Source organism: Neophocaena asiaeorientalis, unplaced genomic scaffold, assembly GCF_003031525.2.
Source record: "Neophocaena asiaeorientalis asiaeorientalis breed wild unplaced genomic scaffold, Neophocaena_asiaeorientalis_V1.1 scaffold381, whole genome shotgun sequence".
Lineage (NCBI taxonomy): Eukaryota > Metazoa > Chordata > Mammalia > Artiodactyla > Phocoenidae > Neophocaena > Neophocaena asiaeorientalis.
The window spans coordinates 2,802,355-2,816,627 of record NW_020172812.1 but is presented as its reverse complement, the minus strand read 5'-3'; the positions used below and the strand labels follow the sequence as shown (position 1 = coordinate 2,816,627).

Below are 14,273 nucleotides of genomic sequence, written 5' to 3'. Positions count from 1 at the left end.
TGCAGGCACGTGAATTTGTAAGTCATGATTTAAACTACACCTATACTTTTCAGATGCTAATTCTTCACGCATGACACTGTGTACCAGATGCTACTAGTTGCTTAATCAATATCTATTCATTTCTTCTTTCATACTACTATTACTTCAATTTTGTTTAGGGTAACAATGTACCCAGTTAAAAACATCCAAATGCCAGAATTCCTCATAGCTATGGATGGCCGAGACACAATTCTAGCCAAGCACATAAGGAAGAGTGTGTATTAACCATGTTTTATAGTTTCTGTATCTGATGCCTTGATAGCTAAGACTTTGCTGACTAGGGAAAGGCTACCCCTCCCAGGGTTACTGATTCTAAGAAACAGTAAATGACTCACCCGCAAGTGCACCTTTCATATGCAAACAAACCCATCCAAAGCCACACCCCCAATGATGGCTTTACCTAGTCCTTACACTGCCCTAACCACCCTAGGACTAGGCATCCGACAACTAGGGGTGGCCCCTAAAGCCCAGAGCCCCATAAGATTATTCAAACTAGATCATCCTCTGTTTACAATGCCTTGCCCATTCACTCCAAAGAGAACCACAATAAAGGCTTTCCTGCAGTTCCCCTAGCTCTCTCTGCCTTCCACCAACCTTGTGTGGCCCTGTGTGGCATGGTGTGTCCTTACTTCTCTCCGGAACTATGAGTAATTAGTTTTTCAACAATAATCATCTCCTGGTCCGCTGGCCTCACCATACCTAACAAAACAATAAGACTACATTTCAAAATATACTGGAGCTTCTGGGAAGATTAGTGTCTTCCTGATAAAAAGGAACAGGCTCAACTGGCCTGCACCTTTTTCCCTCTGCCTTTCTCTTTTTCTTCCAGCTTATGTGTAACACCTCAAGGTACAGCAGCCATCTTATGAGTACAGATGCGAAAGCCATACGCAAAGGATGACCAAGGAGGAGCACGGAAAAGCCTGTTCCTTGAGCAGCTGCACCAGCCCTGCACCGACTGCCCAAGATTCTGTTACAGAAGAAAAATTAATCTGATTAAGCTGCCGTTTGTCACATTTCTGTTACTTGCAGCCGAAGCAATTACGATTAACACACACTACTCTAACAACTGTTATTATTGATACTGGACACTAATAGCAAATTCGTTTATGCTCAGCCAGTGAGAGAAGGAGTATTAGAAAACAGAAAAGCTAAGTAAATTAAGCATTCAAATACAAGAACATTTAATATTAAAAGAACTGCACAGCATACAGCAGGAGCTTAGAAAAGAAATTCTGAAGGATACACAGACTGAAGAATTACACTGAAATCACTCCTATCTCTTGTTAGCAACAGCTAAAATGACAGTAATTTTTCTTCAGACACTATAGAAAAAACCCTTTTTACTTGAATTCTTCAGACTGTGTCTTGAATGGGGACAGGGATCTCTGTTTTTTTTTTTTTTGCGGTACGTGGTCCTCTCACTGCTATGGCCTCTCCCGTTGCGGAGCACAGGCTCCGGACGCGCAGGCCCAGCGGCCATGGCTCACGGGCCCAGCCGCTCCACGGCACGTGGGATCTTCCCGGACCAGGGCACGAACCTGTGTCCCCTGCATCGGCAGGCGGACTCTCAACCACTGCGCCACCAGGGAAGCCCGGGATCTCTGTTTTTATATGACTTTTGTATTAATACAATGTGGATCCCTTATCTTTGATTTTCTGGTTTTCAATTGGATATTTCATGTGTTATGACACACGTACAAGTTTTCTCCATTTTTAAGACATGGAGTTTGTGGTAGAAGAAAAGACATGAAAACATAAAAGAACTGTTTGTGATTTGTTTGCCAAATATTTATTTTTGGCATTTACTGAAGTCAGACAAAATGAAGATTTTCTTACACTATCAGCAGAAATGTTTAGATATTTTGAACCAAGGTCTCTGACCTATTTGTTTATTATGTCCAAAATCCTAAAAGTAAAAAATAAACCTGAATAAAGTAAAAGTAGAAAAGCTACTGGACCTTTCATTTCATTTTTGTCCATATATAATATTTACTAAAAAACCAACATCAGTTAATTTTTCTGACAATGTCTTCCCAGAGAAATTTCTGAATATCAGACAGGAATAATATATCTCATGAATTCAGTGTTCCCATTTAGCCTGGTTCCTATAAATGGAAAAACAGAGAAGAGGAAAAATTTGTTTTTTTCAGAATAAGCTACATAACAAACCACAGGCTAAGATAATAACAATTTTCTTGTACAATACTTTATAATTTACAGTGCTATCACATAAGATTATCTGGTTTGCTCTATCAACAACAGACAAATTCAAACTTTCATAGTAGAGAAAAACAGAAAATCATCTGCTATGGGATTTAAGCCTGTATTATGAGAAAATGCCTAAACCTAAAGAAGCATGGGATCTATTTTAGGCATAATTTCCATAAAATTCTGTCCCCAAACTTATATTGTGGGGCAAATAAGCAAAATCTAAAATTAAGACCTGAAATTCACAGCAAGATCCTTTTTGACCCACCTCCTAGAGAAATGGAAATAAAAGCAAAAATAAACAAATGAGACCTAATGAAACTTAAAAGCTTTTGCACAGCAAAGGAAACCATAAACAAGATGAAAAGACAACCCTCAGAATGGGAGAAAATATTTGCAAATGAAGCAACTGACAAAGGATTAATCTCCAAAACATACAAGCAACTCACGCAGCTCAATATCAAAAAAACAAACAACCCAATCCAAAAATGGGCAGAAGACCTAAACAGACATTTCTTCAAAGAAGATATACAGATTGCCAACAAACACATGAAAGGATGCTCAACATCATTAATCATTAGAGAAATGCAAATCAAAACTACAATGAGATATCATCTCACACCGGTCAGAATGGCCATCATCAAAAAATCTACAAACAATAAATGCTGGAGAGGGTGTGGAGAAAAGGGAACACTCTTGCACTGTTGGTGGGAATGTAAATTGATACAGCCACTATGGAGAACAGTATGAAGGTTCCTTAAAAAACTAAAAATAGAACTACCCTACGACCCAGCAATCCCATTACTGGGCATATACCCTGAGAAAACCATAATTCAAAAAGAGTCATGTACCACAATGTTCATTGCAGCTCTATTTACAATAGCCAGGACATGGAAGCAACCTAAGTGTCCATCAACAGATGAATGGATAAAGAAGATGTGGCACATATATACAATGGAATGTTACTCAGCCATAAAAAGGAACGAAACTGAGTTATCTGTAATGAGGTGGATGGACCTAGAGTCTGTCATACAGAGTGAAGTAAGTCAGAAAGAGAAAAACAAATACCATATTCCCACACATATATATGGAATCTAAAAAAGAAAAAAGAAAATGGACAGAAGAACCTAGGGGCAAGACGGGAATAAAGATGCAGATCTACTAGAGAATGGACTTGAAGATACGGGGGCGGGGAAAGGTAAGCTGTGACAAAGTGAGAGAGTGGCATGGACATATATACACTACCAAATGTAAAACAGATAGCTAGTGGGAAGCAGCCGCATAGCACAGGGAGATCAGCTCGGTGCTTTGTGACCACCTAGAGGGGTGGGATAGGGAGGGTGGGGGAGAGGGAGATGCAAGAGGTAAGAGATATGGGGACATATGTATATGTATAACTGATTCACTCTGTTATAAAGCAGAAACTGACACACCATTGTAAAGCAATTATACTCTAACAAAGATGTTTAAAAAAATAAAAAAGATAAAAATAAAATTAAGACCTGAATTGAAGAGAGACTGGTTACTGTAAACCAGTTGACAAACCATAAACTTTTCTTACCTAGAGTGATCCCCAGTATTGGGTCCAGCCCACACTCCAGAGGTCAGACATCAACACTAAGGCTGCCATGATATTAGATGATAAGTAGACCTTATTTCTGAACAGAGCAAAAGCTAGCTGACACAAGCTGTTTAACATCATCCCATGTGGAATGTATCAAAGTGCAATTTCTGATACTAAGAAATGACAAGTTCGAGGAAATGGACTTGATTTTGACCAGAGGCTCTCTAGGCAGACTCCAACTTATGCATGATCTCTCTTTATAAGGTTATTAATATACTGGATGTGGTCTTTGAAACTTGTGAATATACTTTCTCACATGAATAATGATGTAAATAAGAGGTAGGTTATCAGACTACCTCACAAACACCCATGTAATCCACAATACTAATGAAATATGGATCATTTAGACTTTTAAAAGTAAAATCCAATACTTTCTGAGCTCCTACTTCAAGGTTGCCGAATTGTTAGCCAATATGATGAAATTGTGCTGACTCACTGCCACTGAAATTTCAACTCACTCAATCCGTTTGGCTTGCAATTCTGCTTGCACAGTGAATGCTATACAAATGTGAGAACATCATCCTCAACTTTAATATATTATGACAGAGGCAACATAGTGAGTAAAAATATAAGCACAGCTTAGTAAGATAAAACTGGGTCTAAATCCCCACTTGGGACTTTGGTAAATGAAGCTTTCTAAATACATTTAGTTCAGGTCAGCAGACATTTCTTAAAGACCCATTCTGTGCCAAGCATTCCACTTAGTGTGTCTAAAAGAAGTTTTCAAATCTGGTTTCTCGTATTCACATTGAGCGGTACCCGGCAGATGACAATTTAAAGAATTAAATTGGGAAATACGTATGAAAAGCAATTTACTACACACCTATTAGAATGGCCAAAATCTAAAACACTGACAACACCAAATGCCGACAAGGATGTGGAAGAACAGGAACTCTCATCCACTGACGGTGGGAATGAAAAATGGTACAGTCACTTTGGAAGACAGTTGGCAGTTTCTTACAACACTGAACACACTCTCGCCATACTATCCAGCCATTGTACTCCTTATTATTTACCCAAAAGAACTGAAAACTTATGTTCAAACAAAATCCTGCACATGGATGTTTATAACAGCTTTATTCATAATTGCCAAAATGTGCAAGTAACCTAGATATCCTTCAGTAGACACATGGATAAACTGTGGAACATCCAGACTGTGAAATATTACTCATCACTAAAAAAACAGGAAAAGACATGGAAGAACCTTAAATACATACTACTGAATGAAAAGAAGCCAATCTGAAAAAAAGTCTACATATACATACTGTATGATTCCAACTATACGATACTCTGGAAAAGGTAAAACTATGCAGATGGTTAAAAAGTTCAGTAGTTGCTAGGGCTTGCAGGGGAGAGGAAAGATGAACAGACAGAACATTGAGATTTTTAGGGCAGTACTCTGTAACACTACAATGGTGGATACATGTCATTACACAGTTGTCAAAACCTATAGAATGTACACCAAGAGTGAACCCTAGTGTAAACTGTGGGCTTTGGGTGATAATGACATGTCAATACAGGTTCATCAAATATACCACTGTGGTCGGGGATGTTGATAGGGGAGGTTTTATTTTTAAGAAAAATAAAAAGCCTATTTTTAAAAAAGAAAGAAAACTAGTACATGTTGTAAAAGCAATGTCTGTAAAAGCTAAACAGAATCACTGATGTAATGTGATCGTCCCACAAGTCTACTCAACGCTTATCCAATTATCCAATGTGCCTTACCCTTTCCAACCTTAGAGCCTTAAATCATTCATTTAGCCTTAAGGGCCCTTCCCTTCCTATCTACTCTTGACCTATCAAAATTCTAACTGTTCTAACACTTTAAAGTCAGCTCAATATGTCAGTGAGTTCACGAAGCCTTCTCTGAGCCCTCATCTTAATTGTGGGTTCATTCCTACAGCTCTCTGTATCACGTTACATCCTTCTGTTTGGCTCAAGGTATTGAAACAAAACTTTTAATGTGAGCTTTTAAAAATCAGAGGTTATATCTAAAAATCTAGATTTCTTACTACTTTTGAGAAAAATGATATGACACTTACTAGGTAGGAATGGGGGTGAGTAGCAGAAACTGCATTACACAGTTCTCTCCCTGTGGCCTCAACACTGAGGCAGTTGTCATTTACGACACCGCTGTCATCTATCAGTGTGTCCCTGTGTTATTTTTCTTACTCTCTCCCACTTCACTCACTGGAGGTGCCTGCCTAGCTCCCCTTTCTAGTTACTTGCTTCTATGTCTCTCATACCTACTAACTATAAGTTTCCTGAGAGCAAGGACTTATTTCTCCTTCATTCCTCCCACCTAACTATAGTATATATTCATTAGCTATTTTCTGAATTTACTAATTAGTCAATAAAATAGAAAAAATGCTAACACAATCCACCATGAATGTTGCTCCTTAAGCTTTTGCAGTTGGTAGCACTGCCTCGTTACTATATTTATATTCACTTTAAAACTCTACGCTCTCCTTTTTACACCTAGGTTGCAAGTAGGCTCTTTATGAGGGTTGGAAGAGTGAGGCTGAGATGCAGAAAAGGAAGAGATCATGTGCTGAAGGCCTACCATACGTCAGGAATTGTACTAGGCTTAATAACTGAGGGCAGGGCAAAGCTAGGAGTGCTTGGCACGTCCCTAGGGACAAACCTTGTCAGACCAGACAGCCGCAGCAGGTGAAGTCTGGCAACAAGTAGGAACAGTGCAGAGTTGCCAGGCCTGGGAGTGCTTACTTTGTATAAACTTTGTGGGACACTTACAACAGTCTTAGAAGTGGTGAACTGATGCCTGGTGAAGAGTCTGCACTAGAGCCCAGGACTAACTCCATCCCCACCTGGGGGCCCTTTCTCTTTTTAATTAGAGCAGTAGCTTCAATCACATCTGCCTTTAGGAAATCGCACTAGGTACCAGGTGCTGTCCTACTTCCTTGGAGGAAAATAGATAATAAAGGAATGGGTCCTATAATCCCTGCTATCAAAACAGAATAAGGAAACTTTGAAATCAGAAAGAGCAGTTTTCATTTAAGAGCAAAATCGGATTTAATTCAAGAAAAACCATAAAGCAAATAATTGGGCCTAATGGTATTCTGTTGTTTGAGATGCTGTAAAATCTTTTTTTTAACTAATTTTTTTACTTAAGATAGTTGTAGATTCATGGTTAAAAGATACATTACAGAAAGATCTCTTGTACTGTTTACTCTTTCCCCCAGCAGTAACATCTTGCAAAACTACAGTACAGTATCACAACCAGATATTGATATTGACACAGTCAAGACACAAAACAAATCCCTCATTGTTGTTTTACAGGCATACCCAATTCCCTCCTGCTCCCCTCACCTCTTCGTTAAGCCCTGGGAACCACTAAGTTGGTCCCCATCTTTATAATTTTGTCATTTCAATAACAGTATGTAGGGAGACGCAAGAGGGGAGACACATGGGAGCACATGTATATGTATAGCTGATTCACTTTGTTATAAATCAGAAACTAACACACCATTGTAAAGCAATTATACCCCAATAAAGATGTTAAAAAAAAAAAAAAATAACAGTATGTAAATTAAATCATACAATATGTGACCTTTGGAATTGTTTGTTTTCACCTAGGAAAACTCCCTGGAGATTCATCCTGCTGTAAAACCTTTTAAATGGTGATCAGGAAACAGAATTACAACTTAGTTAAATAAAGACCTTGGGTTCCCTGATGACAACTTAGTTAAATAAAGACCTTGGGTTCCCTGATGACTTACACTAAAGCAAAGGGAACAAGAAAATGAAATTTCACTGTGCTCTGTTGTCTACAAATGTTCTCTATAAGGGTTTTCCTGCCACTGTAAAGACACGAAGGCATTCCCACGGTCAAATTGTTTTACCACAAAGAATGCTTTACACATTGGAATTATAAACCTAAAGGTTGTGGCCATGAAGGTTCGTGAAACTTGTCTCCAAAAGACATGGCTAGTTAAGAGAGTTCAAAAATCATCCTGATTATTACTAATCACTTCAGATAGATACGAATTTACAATAAACTCCCTGAGTTTACTAAGTCTGCTCTCTCACACACTACAAACAAAACAAACCAACCAACTCACTGGAATTGCTGTTGTTTGAAACAGCAGCCCTCAGGTGGAGTTTAAACCACTGCAGAGAAGAAACACCTGTCTGTCAGCTCCAAAATCTTGAGAACCACAAAGTAATTTGTTTTTCAAGGTTTTCCTTCCACACATCTAGTATAGTTCGTAACCACTTCTAATAACCTGCCTTGGCAACTTAAATCTCATCACTGAATGACTATTCAAAAAGGAAAAGCTAAATCCTGACCAGATAATTGACTTTCTATTCCTTACCATTCTTAAAAAGAGAAACGGGGCTTCCCTGGTGGCGCAGTGGTTGAGAGTCCGCCTGCTGACACAGGGGACACGGGTTCGTGCCCCGGTCCGCGGCTGGGCCCGTGAGCCATGGCCGCTGGGCCTGCGCGTCTGGAGCCTGTGCTCCGCAACAGGAGAGGCCGCAACAGTGAAAGGCCCCGCGTACAGAAAAAAAAAAAAAAAAAAAAAAAAAAAAAAAAGAGAGAGAAACCAAATAGGCTCCTCTCGCATTAGCAAGCCTATAACACAAAGATCAAGCTACAAATAATGAATCGGTCTGTGACCCGATGTCAAGTTTATAAAACAGAGGCCTAAAATTCATCCATCATTTAACCGGCACTCGGTGTTAGTGATACAGTATGTTAAGGAAATTAAAACTCATTAGTAATCAGACATAACATTTCTAGATGAAGCACATACTCTGTTTCTCACTGAGATAAAGTGAGAGAGAGAGAAAAACAGGGGGAGGGAGGGGAGGAGGAACGAAAAGGGGAAGGAAGGAAGAAAGGAAGGATGGAAAGAAGGGAGGAAGGGAGGGAGGAAACCTCCAGACAGTTCCACCAAACGTATGTATAGGTTAATAAACTTTGAAGAAAAATAACAAACATTTAAGTAAAAACAAAACAAAACAAAAAACCCCACAAACAAACCGGCAAGTGAACTTGGAACTTTCTCAAAAATCTTACCACATACACATATATGTATGCACACATACACTCACACCCCTTTAGAACTGACTTCCCCATCACCACCTTGAACCACCACTCCTTTTCCTGCTTGGAGAGGAGTCCTAAGGCTAATACCTATGGTTCTATTTAGACACTGGAGGTTAACCAGGGTAACAGACAACACTCCCTACTCCCTGGTATTGGCTCACTGACACAGGTGTGTCGGGACAGTCCAAGAGAAAACTGGAGGGCAAGGACCCATTCATCCCTGTGTGCCCCGCAGTGCTAGGGTCTGCACGACATGCTGCGCAAAGCAGGCACTAAACAAGACATGCTGAATGTTGAGAAAACAATATATGTGTATTTAGGGAGAGATCTACAAAATTCCAGAATGGTACAGGCAAGTTTTCTAACTCCTAAACATCCCAGAGGAAGAATACATAGCCCAATGGCACTCTGCGTCCAAAAGCTTGTGTGTGCCCTTTAAATAACCAATCCATAGCTCAATTTTCTCATCTGAACAATGAAGATAATAAGAGCACCTAATTCATAGGGTTTGGAAAGGATTAAGAAGTTGGTATGGGTAAAGTCCTTAGATCAATGCCTGGAATACTACACACTACAGAAGGGTGAGCCACTGTTGCTGAAAAAGGCTACTACAATAAAAGTAAAGCCGACACAGTACCACCAAAGGAGCCAAAGCTTAAAAGAAATTATTCTAGAAAAGCTAAGATCAGAGGTTGGCAAGCTTTTTCTGTAAAGGGCCAGAAACTACTGTAAACACTGTGGCTTATCAAGCCAAGAGGCAATATCCCCAACCCTTAGAGCAATTATTCTCCCTGAAACGCTTAACATGGATTTTTTGTTTACGTTTTACATTTTAAAATTTGAGAATCATTCTTAGTATGTGGGTCCAAACAAAAGCTGGCTGGATTTGGAGCCAGAGCCACAGTTTGCCGACCCCCGGGTAAGATTATAATGACGATAACCCAAGTCAAGTTGACTGAAAAACGTGCTGCCCCCAAACTTCTAAAATCCAGACAGGCCTGGCCGGCGCGGCGGGGAACAGGCGCAGGACCCCGAGTAGGGCCTCAAGAGCCGGCCAGGATCTCGCGGCTCTCCGGGGCCGCCGAGCCTCCGCCACACTTACTCCCAGCAGCGGCCCGCGGCCGACCACCGTCTCCCCCGGCGCCAGGGCCACCCGGGGGCCGCCGTCCTGCGGCTGCAGCTCGAAGACCCGGGACATGGCCGCGAGGATTAGACCCCTTCGCGAGGAGCCGGACCCCGCAGCCGTTTCCGCCTTCCATGGACCGGCGCCGGGCCTACGCAGGCCCCCGGAAAACACAGGGGGAGGTGGAGCAAAGACTGCCCCTGAGTGTGACCAGGCCGCGCGGAGCTGGGGCCCCAGCGCGGGTACGGAGTCCCGCCCCTCCACCCAGACCAGCGACTAGCTCAGGGATATCCCCCTTCACGCCGCCTCCAAACTATTGTTTAAAAGCCCCGGTTAACCCCCCCACCCAGCCCTTCTCACCGCCCACCTGTCTCGGAGGACACCGGTCCTTGTAGTCCGTGGCGCCTCCACTTCTCCTCGTTTGCCGAGCTGAGACGCCCTGGGAAAACTACCAATCCCAAGAGGCAATGCGCGCTCCTCTCTGCGCCTGTGCGAAATACTAGTCAGCAAGGCGGGGCTAGAGTGGGCTGGACGTGCGGGACTTGAAGGAGAAGGGTTCGAAGTCCGGAAGGTTTAAATCGTTGAAGGAGAGGTCGCCACGGCCCAGTAGGTAGGAGGGTCTTCGCTTCCGGCTGACTTCGGGCGGGCGTGCTCGGGGGCGCGGCCCTGGCGCTAGCACAAGCGTCCGCTTAGCCGGCCGGAGCTGCGGTGACATTTGGTGCTGACGGTTGTTAATTGTTGTTTACTTGTCAGTGCCCCATATGGTTTGGACTCCGGCAAATGCAGTCTGGGCGGGACACGCCAGGAGGGTGGCTCAGAAAGGACGTGGGGTCATTCCTTCCAACCTGCGGGGTCCGCAGGGGGTGAGGGCTCCCCGAGAGCCGGGCGTCTGCGCTGCCTTCCGATCCCTCCCTCCGTGTGACACCCGAAAGAGGGGCGATCTGTCACCTAACTAGAGAGGTAATTCAGCAAAGTTTGGTTCAGAAAGAAGAAGGGGCAGAAGAGGATAGGTTTCTAGGCATCCAGGCAAAACTGGACTTAAAAGAAGAAAAATGCCTAGTGGGATTTTAGGAACCTCACCAAGGCACCCCCACCTGTTAAATTCAAAAGCTTTCATCTGCCTCCTGTGGTTTAACTGTAAAGGCAGGACGCATTTTATCCCCAGTGAGATCTTGGGAGAAGTAACAAATGTGCCATTAAATGCACAGTAACTTTTTCCTAATATGAGATAGAGTAGTTTGGCTTTGGTTTATATTAATGGGGCAGGAGGGTGGGGGTGACAAAAACTTGACTCATGAACTTGTTTTTACCAGTTTGCTTTCTTACTTACCCAGACTCTCAAGAGGAAGTCCTCTGCTGAACTCAGACATTAAAATCCTAACCACCAGAACTAATTTGGATCATAAACCACCAAATGAATGGGATCGTCTGTGGTCTTGGCAAGTACAGAAACATATAGGTGAGTAGCACATCTGGAAAGGGGAATTTGTCATTCCCCTTTGTCAGCTAATTTGTCATTAGCTGAGCTAGAAAAAGTATTTAGCTGTATCTGAAACCTCTCCTGTGATGCCACCCCTCATTATAAAAGGAAGTGCAAAATGGAATAAACTGATTTTAAGTAAATATGAACTGTCTTTATATGCCAAAATAGCTCCATGCTTTCAACTGATTTCAGAAGCCTGCACCATGCACCTTAGGTAAATTAGCTGAAACTGGACTTTAAATTTTTAGTCACGTGCTATACCTCGATGAGTTATAAACATTGTTCATAGTTGTTAGTCACTGTTGCTTGATGGCCTCAGTGACTGTTATCTTAATTCATAATTGACTATGCATGTAGTGTAGCTTCAAAAAGCCATTTCTAGGGGCTTCCCTGGTGGCACAGTGGTTGCGAATCTGCCTGCCAATGCAGGGGACACGGGTTCGAGCTCTGCCTGGGAAGATCCCACATGCCGCGGAGCAACTGGGCCCGTGAGTCACAACTACTGAGCCTGCACCTGGAGCCTGTGCTCCGCAACAAGAGAGGCCACGACAGTGAGAGGCCCACGCACCGTGATGAAGAGTGGCCCCCGCTCCCTGCAACTAGAGAAAGCCCTCGCACAGAAACGAAGACCCAACACAGCCAAGAATAAATAAAAGCCATTTCTAAAACACTACTCTTATTGAATATTTGAAATTTTGTCAGTCTAACCCAGACCTCAACTTCTTGTCTATTTCAGTTAGTATTTGTGTCAAATGTGAGCACCTACCCATTAGATGTAAGTAGATAAACAATTCTTATATAAACTACTAAAAGTTGATCAAGTTTATGATTAAGTCACAAACTGTAGGTGAAGAATTTAATGACAAGGCATTGGTTCCCACAGACAAATATTAATGAGTTAAATAGAATCGAATACTTTTCAAAAGTATTTTCAATCAGTACTTGGAATCGAATGTGTTCTCACAATATTCGTTTCTACTGCTAAAAATAAATTATAGTCTGACTGTGAAGAATCACTTCTCTTTTTTAAGATAATGTTCTTTGGGAGTAAAAAAAACCCAAATATTTAGAAACAAACCCATTTACCAAAAATGTCTAAAAAGAAGAAAGGAACTAACATGTGTTGGGTGCCTCCCACACGCAATTCAGATGTGGGGCTAGATGGTTTACACATTATCCCTGTTTATGCTTGCAAGACCACACCCCAGAGAAGCATCATTGGCCCCATTTTACAGACTGAGAAGCTCAAGTCAAGAAAGTTAAAGTTCATTAAATCATACCCAGAAAGTATCTGGCTCAGAGTAGGATCTATAGTCTGATCTAAAGGGAGTGAGTCTTTTTAACTTTTGCCTTTTAGCTTACTTATGAGGATAATTCACTAAAACATCAAGCTATGAAGAAAAACTCCAAGAGGAACCACAGTTCAAGGGTTTCTGACCTAGAATTGAACTCTGCGGATGCTGAGAAGGAAAAAAAAGAGCGTCAGAATAACTTTGTTGAACTGCTGCCTCCAGAAGTTACTTTTAAAATTTTCAGTCAGCTGGACATCTGGAGTTTGTGCAGGGCTTCAGTGACGTGCAGGAGCTGGAATCACACAATAAGACACAGCGATGCCTTGTGGAAACCTCATTGCCTGACTGTGAGAGCTGTATGCCAAAGAGAGATAGATGATGATCTAGAGAGTGGTTATCCCTGGAGGGTAAGTTTAACCTATGGAGTCTGCAGTGTTCTTGACAATATGGTGGTCAGTTTGAGCCCAAGCCTACCTTCTGCTTGGAAGAGGGAGGATTTCATATCCAGAATGACATACAGAGTTTGTTGGCTTTGGGAGTTAAAGTTGAATTTTATTATTCTTTTCCTGCAAACCACGCTATCTCCCATCCATCTTTTTACATTTTGGGGGCATTTACCTCTGTTAACCACAATAGCTACTTCATTTCACTCTACCTTATCCAAAACCCCTGGGAGACTCTGTGAGTCACTCTGTTCTGTACACACACACACACACACTTATTAGTATATGTGTGTATATCGATGTAAATAATCTTTTCAGCCCTCTCAATCAGCTTCTCTAGTTTCAAACAAACTCACTCACCAACCACTGATTACCTTCTTTAACAATGGTGGTTTACCTCTTTCAGGTAATACTACTGAGGAATTACCAGAAGAGTAAAGTGAAACATGAATGGCTAAGTGGCAGATACAGCAACATATGTTCTCCTATCAGCCTACCAGAAAAAATCATGTACCCAATGGATGCAGACACATGGGGGGAAATTCTAGAAGCAGAACTGGAAAGATAAGCAGAAAAATCACACACAGATCTCCTAACTTTGAGAGTTTAAAACTAAAGTGACTCTTAGTTTATAAAAGGTATATCTTTAGCCGTCCATTTTTTTGTTTGCCTTTTTACTATTTAACATTTAAAAGAAAACTAAGTAGAACATATTATAAAAATATAGCTTTGATTTTATTTTGCACTTTAGTTAAAAATACGTTTCTGGTTTTACTGTAATGTGAAAAAATCATGAAATGCTATTTATGTAAAAAAACTATACTGATAGAGTGATTTCAAAGTGTATTGTTTCATGTATTTGTGTTACTCTGTTGCAGTACTTTAATGATAAGAGAGTTTGATTGATATTTTCTGCTTAATGATAATTTGAAAATTCAGGAAACCATTTGAAGAAACTGACTTAGAGATTTTTTTTTTTTTTTT

The 14,273-nt window shown here is 41.3% G+C and overlaps 2 protein-coding genes across 5 annotated transcripts in view; one reads left to right on the top strand and one right to left on the bottom strand.

Annotated features, from left to right (window-relative positions):
* The window catches only part of APLF (aprataxin and PNKP like factor), an 86,092-nt gene extending 75,731 nt beyond the window's left edge, over positions 1 to 10,361 (bottom strand). For 2 of the 3 annotated variants that reach the window (XM_024741627.1, XM_024741626.1), the window contains exon 1: positions 10,051 to 10,361. In XM_024741627.1, the coding sequence (XP_024597395.1) occupies positions 10,051 to 10,146 (96 nt within the window). In that variant the 5' untranslated portion in view covers positions 10,147 to 10,361. The remainder of the gene's footprint in view (positions 1 to 10,050) is intronic. The other variant, XM_024741625.1, reaches the window with a different exon arrangement.
* Positions 10,362 to 10,581: 220 nt separating this feature from the next.
* The window catches only part of FBXO48 (F-box protein 48), a 3,865-nt gene continuing 173 nt past the window's right edge, over positions 10,582 to 14,273 (top strand). Inside the window, exons 1-4 of one of the 2 annotated variants that reach the window (XR_003002802.1) lie at positions 10,582 to 10,681; positions 11,406 to 11,530; positions 12,912 to 13,253; positions 13,696 to 13,927. Coding sequence is in view for 1 of the 2 variants with exons in the window: in XM_024741638.1 (XP_024597406.1) it covers positions 12,948 to 13,253; positions 13,696 to 13,857 (468 nt within the window). In the remaining variant the exon portion in view is untranslated. Of the gene's footprint in view, positions 10,682 to 11,405; positions 11,531 to 12,911; positions 13,254 to 13,695; positions 14,245 to 14,273 lie in introns of those variants that run through there. The other variant, XM_024741638.1, reaches the window with a different exon arrangement.